The following is a 15,716-nucleotide window of genomic DNA, read 5'->3' on the forward strand; positions in this document are numbered from 1 at the left end:
TAATTGAATAACTGAAACGACAAATGCTTAGACGTCTGCAGACTTAGAATGTCTGTTTGAATGATACCTTCTTTATCGTCTGGTTCCATTCCCCGTGTGTAACATATGATGAAAAAAAAATAAAAAAAATAATAATAAAAGAATCTCCGACTCTGAAATAAAGTAGTGCGCAGCATTTCACAAGGCAACAAAGGTAGGGGCGGTAATCGAGACAATACTTGGAGCAGACGACAGTTGTGCACATGGTCAGGGGAACTGACAGAAACACCTGAACAGGTAGGTTTGGGGCACACCCCGGCACGACCAACCAGGAAGTACACCATTGGAGGAACGGGGTGGCAGCAGTAGTGAGTACCCCAATGTAACATTGGCACCCCTTTTCCACTCCACTCGACAGTTATATCCTGGAGAAAGCTGCGAGCCTGAGACGGGTAGTCGAGTGACAAGTTGGGTGTGTGTACCTGACAGCGAAGGGGTGTGTGTGTGTGTTGAGAAGAAAGCAGAGCTGGTGGAGTTGAGGAGGTGTGTTGACTGGCCCGTTATCACTTGTCAGTGACTGTTTCGGGTGTCGCTGTCTGCTGTCGTCTGCTTTCACTCCGTGCTTTGACAGTTGGACTCAACAGTTCTGCCACAGTGTGTGTGTGTGAATCACTGACACTCTCTCAACTTTTATTGTCACTGTCAGTGTTGTGCATCAAGAAAATTATAACCATTGCAAAACAAATTTGTGAGAGGAAAGGGGTCAGAATCGTGACTGTCGGGTCATCTGCTTTTTGACAAGGAAGATAAACGGCCAACCACAGTGCACTGCAGTGTGGTATCAACAGTGGAGCCCTGTCACAGTGTCAGCCAGCGCTGAACATGGGTGTTGGCCGCCGGCCGTAGGATTTCACTACCGGGTCTGTGGTTTCTGTTAAGACGGACTTACTGTTGCACATCAGTTTGACGGGCGACTTGAAGACAGAGTGGCCCACCCGAAATGGCGAGGCCGGGTGTTCGTGCACACCTGTGTGTTCTACTTGTGTTCCAGGTGAGTTGAGGGGAGAAGGGGGAGGGAGAAAGGGTCGTGGAAAGGCTGTGATGCGGAACGTACGTTTGTTTGTCAGCTTGAGACTACTGTGTCAGTTTAGAAGGTGGGTTGCTTATCAGCCACCTTGTCGAGCCGGGATACAGACAGGTCACCAGGTGTGTAGTGTCCCCAAAACAAGGACTCTGCTGTGTTGTGTCCCCACAACCATGACTCTGAATATTGCGGGGTGGTCCCTCTCACTGAATCTCTTTAACGTGACAGTGAATTAACTGATGGAAAAAAGAGTAGCTGTATGTCATTTCGCTGGTTGGTAGGGTAGTACAATGATATGGTATGGTTATCGATGCCGTTTGCATTTAATGTGCGACAAATGTCGAAATAACTCTGTAACACTCTAATCGAAGCCTTCTGTTTCTGTTCCCCCTTCACAACCCACATTTAACTTTTTCTGTATCTGTGTCTGTCTCACAGTCTGTCTTTCTATCTGTCATCCTGTCTGTCTTTTTTTTTTTTCTCTTTCTCTTTTTTGTCTTCCTGTTGGTTTGCCTGTCTGTTGATCTGACTAACACCCCCACCTCTCTCTCTCTCTCTCTCTCTCTCTCTCTCTCTCTCTCTCTCTCTCTATATATATATATATATATTATATATATCCTCACTCCCAATTTCTAAGTGTCTATTATTCTGTCCTTGTTACTCTTTACTTCCCTCTGTCTGTCTGTCTGTCTGTCTCTCTCTCACACGCATACGCACACACATACATACACACAGAGTATATACTACACACACACACACACACACACACACACACACACACACACACACACACACACACACACCAAACCCTCCACACATACAAAAGCGCGCGCGCGCGTGCGTACACACACACACACACACACACACGACCACCAAACTCTCTCTCCACACACACACACACACACACACACACACACACACACACACACACACACACACACACACACACACACGTACGTTCATTTCTTTCATTTAGGCATAATAAAGAATTGTGTATTCTGTACATACTGCTGTAGTGTAATCAACTTCCTTTATGCAGGGACCTGCAAGATTAACTTTCCGCCTTTGAATTCTGCATACTTTATATTCTGTCCGTCTTCTGTTTGAGGTCTTTCGGATGACATGTACTGAAAGCACCATTGCACGCACACACCCACACCCACACACGCATACACACACACACACACACAACCACCAAACCTTATACACACACACGCGTTTCTTTCATTTGGAGATAATAAAGAATCGTGTATTCTGTACATACTGCTGTAGTGTAATCAACTTCCTCAATGACAACATGTACTGAAAGCATTACTGCACGCACACACGCATACACACACACAACCACCAAACCTTACACACACACACACACACACACACACACACACACACACACACTGTGCACACACACACATTGATTTATTTTCTTTGCTCTGTAGTCTATAAACCCTGCTGCAATCAGCCTCCTGAATGCAGGAAACCGTAAAGTGATTGCTAAATTTCAGCCTACGAATATTCACATACTAGTTTATTAGTCCGTCTTCTGCATGAGGTCGTTTGGCTGACAACACGCACCGCACGCACCACTGAAAGCACGCATGCATGCATTACTCACTCGTTTCTTTCATTTGGAGATAATAAAGAATCGTGTATTCTGTACATACTGCTGTAGTGTAATCAACTTCCTCAATGACAATATGTACTGAAATCATTACTGCACGCACACACGCATACACACACACAACCACCAAACCTTACACACACACACACACACACACACACACACACACACACACACACACACACACACCGCACGCACCACTGAAAGCACGCATGCACGCATACTCACACATGCACACGTAGTCGCGCGCGTACACACACACATACGCACGCACGCAAACACACTACACGCGCGCGCGCGCGTGCGCGCACTCATTCACTCACTCACACACACACACACACACAAACCAATCCCCCACCCCACTGCTCATACACGCACACACGAAACCACCATCCTCTTCACGCTTCGGCCGTCCGTACGCAGTTTAGCACACAACCAAACACACACGTACACACACACACACACACACACACACACACACACACACACACACACACACACACACACACACACACACACACACACACACACACTCGTCTCCTTTTCTTCCTGACTCTTCGTATCTGTGAACAGTTGAGAGTGCAGACCTTTGCATGCACATGTATACTTTTCAGACCTTTGGTGCGTTTATTCATGTTTAGTCAGAGACAAAGTGGTGATGATGATATACTGTACTTATATGGCGTAAACTCCCCATATGATGGGCTCTCAGCGCCTCACATGAGATGATACATATATACAATGGTGTATAACACACACGAGCACATGAGGACATAAACGTGGAAAAACATCTATATACACCAATACAATACTACAAATTGCAGATATGAGTAATCACAGGGAAAAAAAGCACCCCCCCCAAAAAAAAAAACAACAACAACAACAAACAAACAAAACAACAACACCTACTTATATGGCGTAAACTTTCCATATGATGGTCTCTCAGCGCCTCACATGAGATGATACATATATACAATGGTGTATACCACACACGAGCACATGAGGACATAGAAGTGGAAAAACATCCATATACACCAATACAATACTACAAATTGCAAATATGAGTAATCACAGGAAAAACGCACAAAACACACCCCCAACACACACACACACACACACACACAGCAAACACTGACCCACAACACACGCACCGCAGGAGACATCACATGATGTTTAGATTGACGTCATAATTCGAACTAAACAAGTGTGATTTGCGTTCCAGTTTTGAGGAACGAAAGACGTTCCTTTCTCGCGAGGAAAAAGAAAGGATTAGCAGGGGAGGGATGAGGAAGGGGAAAGGGAGCGTGTGTGTGTGTGAGGGGGGTGGGGGATCATGCACAGTTTATTTTCACACATTTAAAAAGATATATATATATATATATATATATATATATATCTATATCTATATATATATAAACCTAGTAGGAAACCGTACCTACTTGGACATCCAACACTGGCGGTCGAAAACAACAGAAGAAAAGAACCAGGAGTCATGCCCTGACTCTGGGTGCCTGGAATGTTCGTACCCTTTTAGACAGAGTCGACAGCGCTTATTGCTAGAATGCTTGATCGCTGCCAGGTGGACATAGCAGCCCTGAGCGAAACTAGGTTTACCGGTGAAATCCAGCTGGAGGAAGTTGGAGGGGGCTACACCATCTCTGCATTGGGAAGCCAGATGGCACCCCAAGAACCTCAGGCGTGGGCTTTGCCATACGAACCAAACTTGCACGACAGCTTGACAGCCCTTCACATGGGATAAATGATAGGCTGATGACCCTGCGTCTGAAGCTGTCCGGGGATCACTTCTCCACAGTCATCAGCTGCTATGCCCCGACGATGACCAACCCTGATGACATCAAAGAAGCTTTCTACGAGGAGCTCAGCCGCACCATTTCAGCAGTAGACAGAAAGGACAGACTGGTCATCCTTGGGGATTTCAATGCCCGCGTCGGCGTGGACTTCTCCTCGTGGCCAAAAGCCCTAGGACAGCACGGCACTGGCAAGTGCAACTCCAATGGACTGCTTTTGCTCTCGCTCTGCCCGCAGCATGGACTGACCATCACCAACACCCTCTTCCAACAGGCGGACAAGTACAAGAACACATGGATGCACCCCCGCTCCAAGCAATGGGACATGCTGGACTGTGTGATTGTCCGGCAGAAGGACAGAGTTGATGTTTCCATTACACGCTGCATGAGAGGAGCAGTCTGTTGATCGGACCATCGCCTGGTACGCAGCAAGATGAACATCAGACTTGAACGCAAGCTCCAACCAGCCAGGCAGAAACCCCCAAGGAAACTGAACATCCACCGCCTCCCTATCACCAAGGACGTTCTCCAAGAAATTCCTGCATCGACTGATGTAGAAGAGGTATGGAGCACCTTTAGAGATGCTCTGTACACAGCAGCAGCTGACACACTCGGCTTTGTTCAGAGGAGCCACAAAGACTGGTTTGACGAGAACGACTCTGGAATCTCCGATAAAGACTGCCAGAGGAAGACGGACCAGTTCTTGCAAACCAAGCAACTCGTACAGAATAGGCTGCGGGAGATGAAGAACACCTGGTGGGAGAGAAAGTCCAAAGAGCTTCAGTCCGCTGCTGATGCTCACGACATGCAGACCTTCCATGATGGTCTCCTAGCTGTGTATGGGCCGAGAGTCACAGGATCAACCCCTGTCCGATCCTTGGACCAGACCACCCTCCTGACAGACAAGAAAGACATCGTTGCCCGCTGGGCAGAGCACTAAAACACCCTCCTCAACAGGGACTCGTCCGTAGCTGACGAGGTAATTGCAGCCCTCCCGCAGCTACCAGTCAATGACTCGCTAGTTGCCCCTCCCACCAAGGCCGAGACCCGGAGGGCACTGAAGCTGACAACTTCAGGAAACGCATCAGGAGCGGATGGAATCCAGGCTGACATCTACAAGTATGGAGGCGAGGTGCTGACAGACAAACTGACCGCCCTGTTCCAGTCTATCTGGGAGAGAGGGGAGGTCCCCCAGGTTTTCAGGGATGCTTCAATTGTCCACATCTACAAACGGAAGGGAGACAAAACATCCTGTGATGACCACCGTGGAATCTTTCTCCTCCGCATCACGGCAAGATTTTCGCCCGTATCATACTGAACAGACTGTTTGACCATGTCTCCAATACAGTCATCCCTGAAGCACAGTGCGGCTTCCACTCAGGCAGGGGAACATGTGACATGGTGTTTGCTGTACGCCAGATGCAAGAGAAGTGCCGTGAGCATAACAAGGAGCTCAGCATGGTCTTTGTAGACCTGACTAAGGCCTTCGACACGGTGAACTGCCGTGGTCTGTGGAAGATCCTCCTAAAGTTCGGCTGCCCAGAGAGCCTAATCCAGCTGATTGCGTCATTCCACGATGGCATGCAGGCGAGAGTACAGGAAAATACTGACATATCGGATCCGTTCCCTGTGGTAAATGGAGTGAAGTAGGGCTGGGTCCTGGCACCCACACTGTTCTCCATTCTCTTCTCTGCCATGCTGATTGACGCCTTCCAAGACTGACCGGGGCATCTACATACAGTTGCGCACAGATGGCAAACTTTTCAACTTGCGGCGACTTCACGCCAGGTCCAGAGTGTTTGAGGCACTGTTGAGATAGTTCCTCATGGCTGATGACTTCGCGCTTGCTGAACACACCCATGGGGACATGCAGTTCATTACGGACAGGTTCTCAACCTCCTGCTGGTGCTTTGGACTCACCATCAGCCTCAGCAAGACCGAGTCCATGTACCAACGCCAGTGCCTCCCCCCCCCCACCTGAAATCAAGATCGATGACACAGAGATCAAGTCAGTCGACAAGTTTTGCTACCTGGGCAGCACCATATGTAGCAACGGAGCCCTTGATGCAGAAGTGACGCTGCGCATCGCCAAGGCCAGCTCCGCCTTTGGCAGACTCAACAACAGGCTGTGGAACAACAAAGGCATCAGGCTCAGCATCAAAATCAAAACCTACAGAGCTGTTGTGCTGATCACCTTGTACTGCTGTGAAACATGGACGACGTATCGCCGTCATATTGAACAACCTGAGCAGTTTCGGGGCATCTACATTCAGTTTCGCACAGATGGCAAACTTTTCAACTTTCGGCGACTCCACGCCAGGTCCAGGGTGTTTGAGGCATTGTTGAGAGAGTTCCTCTTCGCTGATGACTGCGCGCTTGCTGCACACACCCATGAGGACATGCAGTTCATTAAGGACATGTTCTCAAACTCCTGCAGGCGCTTTGGACTCACCAAGACTGAGTCCATGTAATAATAATAATAGTAATAATAATGATAATAATAATACATAGTTTTTCTGTGGCGCGATATCCAGCACCAATGCTGCTCAAAGCGCCTTACATCATCCAGTAGACTATAAACATGCCTTAAAAGCCCATCAACCGCTATCTGACAATAGAAAACTCCAGTGTGTTCATATGAATGAAAAAGCACACTTAAGAGATGAATCAGATTATAAAAGCTATGGAGTAAATAAGGCTTAGATTAAAACAAATTACATTTCATAGAACACACACGCACACGCGCGCGCGCACACACACACACACATACACACACACACACACACACACACACACACACACACACACACACACACACACTGACATTAAATATCAACTGCACATACACACACACGCCCATTAAAAAATAACCAGATAGAAAAAATGTCATCACATCTAAGACCAAAACTACATAAAATACACAGTGCATTAAAACAGGACCAAAAAAATACTAGTACAAAGATACTTGTTAACAAGTATACCTTGGTTTAACCGTTTCGCCCAGAACAAAAATGCTTACGGAATAGGTAAGTTTTCAGATCTGACTTAAAGGAATGTAGATCAGAGGCATTCCTAAGAGATGAAGTTAGAGAGTTCCACACTTGGGGAACCTGAGCTCTGAAAGACCTATTTCCAACGCATTTCAGATTAGTCCTTGGAACTTTAAGCAGCTTTTCAGAACTGGATCTTAATGTTATGTGTGGTTCATATGTTTCCAATAGGAGAGATACAATGGAAGAGACTTGTCAAAATGTTTGAAGGCGAGTGTTGCTAACTTTCAGTGAATGCGGGACTCAGTTGGAAGCCAGTGTAACCAATTCAGCAGAGGTGTAACATGATCAGATTTCTTTTTCGGCGAGAACTAGTCGTGCAGCATTGAAATGTACCAACCAGCTAGCTCACAGAACGCCAGTGCCTCCACCCCACCTGCAGTCAAAATCGATGACACAGAGATCAGGTCAGTCGTCATGTTTTGCTACCTGGGCAGCACCCTATGTAGCAACGTAGCCCTTGATGCAGAAGTCACGCTGCGCTTCGCCAAGGCTAGCTCCGCCTTTGGCAGATTCAACAACAGGCTGTGGAACAGCAAAGGCATCAGGCTCAGCACCAAAATCAAAACCTACAGAGCTGTTGTGCTGACCACCTTGTTGTACTGCTGTGAAACATGGACGACGTATCGCCGTCACATTCAACAGCTTGAGCAGTTTCACCAGAGATGCCTACGAAAGATCCTCGGCATAAAGTGGCAAGACAGGGTCTCCAACCTCCAGGTCCTAGAGAGGAGCGGCCTGCCCAGCATCGAAAGCCTGCTGATCCAGTGTCAGCTACGCTGGACAGGACACGTTGTCCGCATGACAGACAGCAGGATCCCGAAGATGCTCTTGTATGGCCAGCTGAAGGAAAGCCACCGCGAACTTGGAAGACCCTACAGGAGCTTCAAGGACACCTTGAAGACAAACCTCAAAGCCTGTGACATAGACATCGCTTCCTGGGAAACTGATGTCCTTGACCGCTGTCGCTGGAGGATGCTGTGCTCTAGTGGCATAAAGACGTTTAAAAACAAGAAAACAAGAGAACGCTGGCTATTAAGGAGAAGCGTGGGCGAAGGAAGCAGGGCTCAACTTCTGGATATGTTTTTCCTTGCAACACCCGTGGGAAGTGCTGCGCATCTAGAATCGGCCTCTTCTCCCATGTGAGAACACACACCGACAAATAAGCCTGGATGCCTACTCATCCGTTGGTCCGACGGGAGACTCCATCATAATAAAAACGAAAGCCAAACAATTCACTTTAAGAAAGTGCACGAAAGGATGAATATGAGTATGCACTGACAATATATGTCTGTGTTGAAAGAGAGAGAGAGAGAGAGAGAGAGAGAGAGAGAGAGAGAGAGAGAGAGTTTGTATACATATGTGTGTGTGAGAGAGAGAGAGAGAGAGAGAGAGAGAGAGAGAGAGAGAAGTCTGAAGTCTAAATGGTTTATTGTTTAGGCCTTTCTGGCCGTGACAACACGGGTAAGGGGGGTGGGGTGGGGGGGGGGGGACTTCCGTGTTAACATCCATTATAAAGAACAGCGTCAATATATGAACAGCAAACAAAGGGTAGAAAAGACAGAAAGGACAGACAGAGTGAGACACAGAGAGAGAGAGAGGGACAGAGAGAAGAATAAGAAGACGAAAAGATAGCTGGGCAGATTGGTGTGTAATCATGCGCCATTAACAAAATATAGACTTGTTTCTATGGGTGAAGGCTTTGGAAAAAACAGAGAAAGTGGAATGCATGTCTTCACATCTCCAAACAACAGTGACAATTTAAATGCATTGGGGCGACACATGATACTACTTCGGTATATACTGTTCTCTAAGATTTTTGTATTCTGGGCATGTCAAAATAAAATGGAGTTCGGTTTCTTGTTCATCTTTACAGAATAAGCAACACATATTTTCAAGCTTTTTTAATATCTCGATATATGCGGTTTCAATGGGGATACACCAAGTCTGACTCTTGTGAGAACTTTTCGTAAAACAGGGTTCTTGATTATGTTTAGATATTGCGGGGGGGTTGTGCAGTTGTCTGAATGTAGAGTATAGGGTAAATCTATCGTGTGATGTTACATTGCTTTCCATATCTTGCAGATGGCAATCAAATAATCTCTGTTTAAAAGCACACAAGAAACCGTTTTCATTGTCCACACCCTGGTTTTCCCACACATAGCCAAATCCATATCTATATAATGTAAAACAAATTCGTGATGACCTATTGTATTTATCCCTACAATGGAGACCATACAACATTCTATATGCTATAACCCTTTCACCGCCAAGCTCGCATTTATGCACAGGCGTGGTAGAGGACCCATGTCACAGAAAGGTGACCATTCATTGCTCTGTTATCCATGAACCTACTGCTCTTAATGCTCAGTGGTAGGATAGGCCACATTTTCTATACATCGCAGGGGGGAATCCCCAGCTATATTTAGCCACTGTCTTTTTTGTGTTTATGCCACAAGGGAATTTTGTACTCTAAATTGACTGGCGGTGAAAGGGTTAAATGGAATGCGACTTTCATGCATCCTAGTAACTTTTAACCAATATCTAATACAATTAGTGTAGGTCTGGATATATAAAGGATATCGACCCGTTTCACAGTAAATTAAGGTGCTTGGTGTTTTCACACTGATATTTAGCAGACGTTTGATAGCGAATAAGTTACTCTGTCAATGACAGTATGGTCTGCCATTAATCCCCAGACTTCTGACCCACAGGTTAACATTGGTTGAATTTGACAATCATATAATTTGAAGATTTTCGGGCAATTTTCTCCTAACGTCCACAAGAATCTAAGGATTCCATACACACCCTTTTTTTTTGTTTTCAAAGACATTTCCTCAAGTGCATATGAAAATGTCAAACCAGTGGAAAAACTACACCTGAGAGAGAGAGAGAGAGAGAGAGAGAGAGAGAGAGAACATACATACATACATACATACATGCGCGCTCTGTCAGTGTATGTGTGTGCATGCCGAATGCGCTCTGTGTGTGTGTGCGTGCGCGTTCGTGTGTGTGCGTGTGTGTGTGTGTGTGTGTGTGAGCGCGCTCGCGCGTGTGTGTGTTCGTGTGTAATGTTTGTTAATTTTTTTTTTAACATAATTCTTTCATTACAGTTTTTAGATGTGAAAAAATGGAGGAATATATTGACCAAATTGTGTTCATGGATCTGTTTCTGTTTTCTTCTATTTATTTATTTATTTATTATTATTATTATTATTATTATTATTATTATTATTATTACTATTTTGGTGGGGGGGGGGGGGGGGGCAAAAAAACAACAACAAAAAACAAAAAAAAAAAAACCCAGTCAAGTGGTTAGTAACTCAAGTATGACTCTGCATGTGGGAGTGTGCAAGTGTTTGCTTCTCCTCTGCCGGTTGCATAAACCCGCCCCGTGTGATTGATAGACAATTTTTTTTTTTTTATGCTGCCGTTATCAAGCCCACTGTTGATAGCTGACGAGCCACGTATGGATGTGTGCTGTTTGGTAGTTTGTTCTGGGGCAGTGCTGCTTTTGTTACTGGTCATACAAGATCCTTCTTTACATGTCTCTAGTGTCGCGATGTACGCATACATGCACACGACATGTCTTTCGGTCGACCGTTCTTTCTACTCTGCAGGAAATAACACAGGGAGAGCGTATTACTACCCTTTGTCCCGTACAATTCAAAGCTTCAAGATTTTACTCTTCGTCTTCCCCCAACAAATACCCATTCATATTACTGTTAGTATCGTCTTTTCTCATTTATAATTGTGAAATACATGTTCACAACAGATGGTGGTGTGTCCATCGAGATCGATGATGACCATCGTTGTCATCCAGATGGGGGATGGGGGAGGGTGGTGGTGGGGTGGGGGGAAGGATGCTCATGAGTCTATCTGTGAGTGCGCAGATGGCTGAATAGTCCAATCTGCGCACGAAATGTTCGCTGACAGTTGGGGCAGACAAAGACAGGCATATCATTGTCAGGGAGCTTGTTTGCCCGTGACTTTCTGGCCTGCCTCTTCTGAACAGCTGCAGCAGTCCTGTTGGCCTCGCACAACTTGGCGCCTTTGTGCACAGCAGCGCGCCATTTGTTACGGTCCACTGCAGATTCCTCCCAGGAGTCAGGGTTGATATCAAACGCTTTCAGAGAGACCTTCAGAGTATCTCTGAAGCGCTTCTTCTGACCTCCGTGTGATCTCTTCCCTTGTTGCAGCTCGCCATAGAAGAGCCTTTTGGGCAGCCGATGGTCTGGCATGCGCGCCACGTGTCCAGCCCAGCGAAGCTGGGACTGCATCAGGATGGTGAAGATGCTGGGAAGGGTGGCTTTTGCGAGCACCTCTGTGTCTGGGGTCCTGTCTTGCCACTTGATGTTCAGTAGCTTCCTGAGGCATGTTGTGTGGAAGTGGTTCAGCTTCTTGGCATGTCGTTGGTACACTGTCCAAGTTTCGCAGCCGTACAGTAGTGTGGGGAGAACTACTGCTCTGTAGACCTTTAGCTTGGTTTCAAGACTAATGCCTCTTCTGTTCCAGACATTTGCATTGAGTCTGCCAAAAGTTGCACTTGCTCTTGCAATCCTGACATTCACTTCATCGTCGATGGTCGCATTTCGTGACAGTGTGCTGCCAAGGTATGTGAACCGCTCCACCGCACTGAGTCTCTGACCGTTGACTGTGATGTTGGGCTCAACGTAGGGTTTCCCTGGGGCTGGCTGATGGAGAACTTCAGTTTTCCTCGTGCTGATGGTAAGGCCGAAGTTCCTGCTGGCAGTGGCAAACTTGTTGACGCTGAGTTGCATGTCAGCTTCAGATCCAGCGTTGAGGGCACAGTCATCAGCAAACAAAAAGTCTCTGATGATGTCTGTCATGACCTTCGTTTTTGCTTGAAGCCTTCTGAGGTTAAACAGCTTGCCATCTGTTCGGTACTTTAGGCCAATTCCAACATCGCCATCTCTGAAGGCATCAGTAAGCATTGCAGAGAACATGAGGCTGAACAGCGTTGGAGCCAGGACGCAGCCTTGCTTGACACCATTTGTGACAGGAAAAGGAGCAGATGTTTCACCATTGTCCTGGACTCGAGCCTGCATGCCTTCATGGAATTGGCTGACCAAGGAAATAAATTTCCGAGGGCATCCGTACTTGGCCATGATCTTCCACAGTCCCTCTCTACTCACGGTGTCAAAGGCCTTAGTGAGGTCGACATAGGTGGAGAACAGATCAGCATTTTGCTCCTGACATTTCTCTTGCAGCTGCCTTGCAGCAAACACCATGTCGGTGGTTCCGCGCTCTTTCCGGAATCCACATTGGCTCTCAGGCAAATGACCTTGGTCAAGGTGTGCTGTGAGGCGGTTTAGTAGGATCCTGGCAAGTATCTTGCCTGCGATGGAGAGCAGGGAAATGCCCCGATGGTTATCACAGGCTTGCCGGTTCCCCTTTCGCTTGTACAAGTGAATGATAGATGCATCTTTGAAATCCTGGGGGATCGTCTCTTCTTTCCACATGAGTGAGTACAGCTGATGAAGCTTCTCAGTCAGCACAGTGCCTCCATCCTTGTAGACCTCTGCTGGTATGGAGTCTGAGCCAGGTGCTTTGCCACTGGATAGCAGACGGATTGCTTTCTGGGTCTCAAGAAGTGTTGGCGGATCGTCCAGTGCTTCGTTGGTGGGGACTTGTGGGAGACGGTCTATGGCTTCATCATTTATGGAGGAAGGGCGATTTAAGACACTGTTGAAGTGCTCAGCCCATCGTTCGAGAATGTTCTCCTTCTCGGTGATCAAGGTATTCCCATCTGCACTGAGGAGGGGGGATGATCCTGAGGATGTGGGGCCGTAGACTTCTTTTAAGGCATCATAGAACCTCTTCATATCGTGCCTGTCAGCATATCCCTGGATCTCATCAGCTTTGTCACTCAGCCACTTATCCTGCATCTGGCGTAACTTTTGCTGAACAGTCCTGCGGATGGCATTGTACGCATCCTTTTTTGATGTGGACTTTGGGTTGCTCAGGTGGGCTTGATGCAGACGGCGTTTCTCATCCAGAAGCTGCTTGATTTCATCACAGTTTTCATCAAACCAGTCTTTGTGCTTTCTGATCATGGGTCCCAGGGTCTCTGAAGCTGTACTATAGATCAGCTCACGCAGGGTCCTCCAGTCAGACTCCACATTCTGGTTGTTCAGAGAGGCGGATTCCAGACGATCTTCCAGCAGCTCCACAAAGGACTGTTTGATGGTGATGTTTTTCAGCTTAGCGATGTTGAGCCGTTTTGGAGCCTTCTGGCCTTGGGGGCGTCTCTTTGGCTGGATTCGAATATTCAGCTTCGAGACTACAAGGCGATGGTCTGTCCAACACTCGGCGCCGCACATGGTCTTTGTTACACGTACATCTTGCCTATCCCTTTTCCTGACGATGACATAATCGATGAGATGCCAATGCTTTGAGCGAGGGTGCATCCATGACGTCCTGTTACGGGTAGGGAGGCAGAAAACTGTGTTGGTTATCAGCAGTTCGTGCTCTGCACATGTCTGAAGCAAAAGCAATCCATTTGGGTTGCAGTGGCCCACACCGTGCTTTCCAATCACTCCATCCCAGGAGATGTAGTCAGAGCCAACTCTAGCATTGAAGTCCCCAAGAATGATGAGCTTGTCTGCTTTAGGGATGGCAGCAATGACAGAGTGAAGGTCCTCGTAGAACTTCGCCTTCACTTCATCCGGGTTGGTCATGGTTGGGGCGTAGGCACTGACAATGGTGAGGTGCTTCTGGCCAGATGCCAGTGGGAGTTTCATGGTCATAAGCCTATCGTTGACTCCCTTTGGGATTCCAGCTAGCTTGCTGACAAGTGCTGTTTTTACTGCAAAACCAACACCAGCCTCACGTCGCTCTTTGCTTCCTCGTCCACTCCAGAAGAAGGTGTAACCAGATCCCCGTTCACAGAGCTCGCCTTCGCCTGCAAGCCGAGTCTCACTCAAGGCTGCGATGTCGATATTGTATCTGGCGAGTTCGGATGCAACTAGTGCTGTTCTCCTTTGGGGTCTGTCTGCGTTATCTCTGTCCAGGAGAGTCCTTATGTTCCAAGCACCAATGGTGAGAGGAACGATCCTTGTTTTTTTCTTTTCTTTCTCTTTGTTTCGACCGCTGATGTAGGGTCCCCGCCAGCCGCGGTATGCTGGCCAGGGTGATATGGAGCAGGCAATTTTTAGGGCACCTTTTCTAGCCCCTTCCTCATGCTAGGGAGGTGAGCAGTGCTTTCCTAAAGAGGGCTGCTCAGACGCTCAGACGGCTGCCGAGCTCCATCGCTGCTCCTGTCGACGAAGAACGACCCTATGGCCTGAGCCGCCTGCGTGCAGGTCTGCGGCTGCGACTGCCAGTGTACCCACACCTGTCGTTTCGTCGCTCGCCTGTCGCCACAGGACTTGGGGGTGATGAAATGATGAAGGATGAAAGGTCATTTTGGATGACTGATGACTTGCGCGATGAGTTTGTTTAAAGTGAAGAGGAGTTGCGCAACGTCGACCTCACTCTCTCGTCCGGGTCCACCAATTTCCAGTGGCAAGACTAAGTCGAGACGACTGGAGGATGAGCACGGATGCAGTGGATGACCAAGATATCCTTTCGGTGTCTCATCTTGCTCTCTGCACTCCACAGTGCGTTGCTGTAACCGCCTTCCTCTCCGTTGAACCGATAGGTTTCTTCCGCAGATTCTGCCGGATCCAGACTTCGCATGCATGGGTAGACACACCCCGGGGGCCAACTGCGTGTGGCATGCACACAGCACGGTGGAGCTAGATGGCCGTCGGTGGCTCTCCTGAGCCGACGCCCTTTTATGGATCTCCATAAGGGTGTCTAGCCACCCGCCTCACCAGTCCCAGAAGGGAGTGGTGGGAGTGCCGGTTTAGTCGTCGGCAACCCGACCCTGAACAGGTTGTACTGGATTACAGGTTACCAGTAGCAGATCTAATGACCTGACCTGACAACAGATACGAGATAACTGAACAGTAAACTGCACACAAGAAAGAAGTATTGTCGCAGAAAACATGCAGAACTTTACATTATTGAATGAATGAATCTACACACTATTGCGTTCAAAAATCTCTACTGACGCCAACAGCGTAGTCGAAATGCATGTCACAAAGATGAATACAGGCATCTGACTTTTTTTTTTCTCTCTCTTATTTTCAAAATACGTATCTTTTGGG

At 47.4% G+C, this 15,716-nt stretch overlaps 1 protein-coding gene across 2 annotated transcripts in view; it reads left to right on the forward strand.

Annotated features, from left to right (window-relative positions):
• Positions 1 to 272: 272 nt before the first annotated feature.
• Positions 273 to 15,716, forward strand: part of LOC143298338 (uncharacterized) — a 125,698-nt gene continuing 110,254 nt past the window's right edge. The window contains exon 1 of one of the 2 annotated variants that reach the window (XM_076611193.1): positions 273 to 1,030. In XM_076611193.1, the coding sequence (XP_076467308.1) occupies positions 980 to 1,030 (51 nt within the window). In that variant the 5' untranslated portion in view covers positions 273 to 979. The remainder of the gene's footprint in view (positions 1,031 to 15,716) is intronic. The other variant, XM_076611194.1, reaches the window with a different exon arrangement.

This window comes from Babylonia areolata, chromosome 23 (genome assembly GCF_041734735.1).
Source record: "Babylonia areolata isolate BAREFJ2019XMU chromosome 23, ASM4173473v1, whole genome shotgun sequence".
Taxonomy (NCBI): Eukaryota; Metazoa; Mollusca; class Gastropoda; order Neogastropoda; family Buccinidae; genus Babylonia; species Babylonia areolata.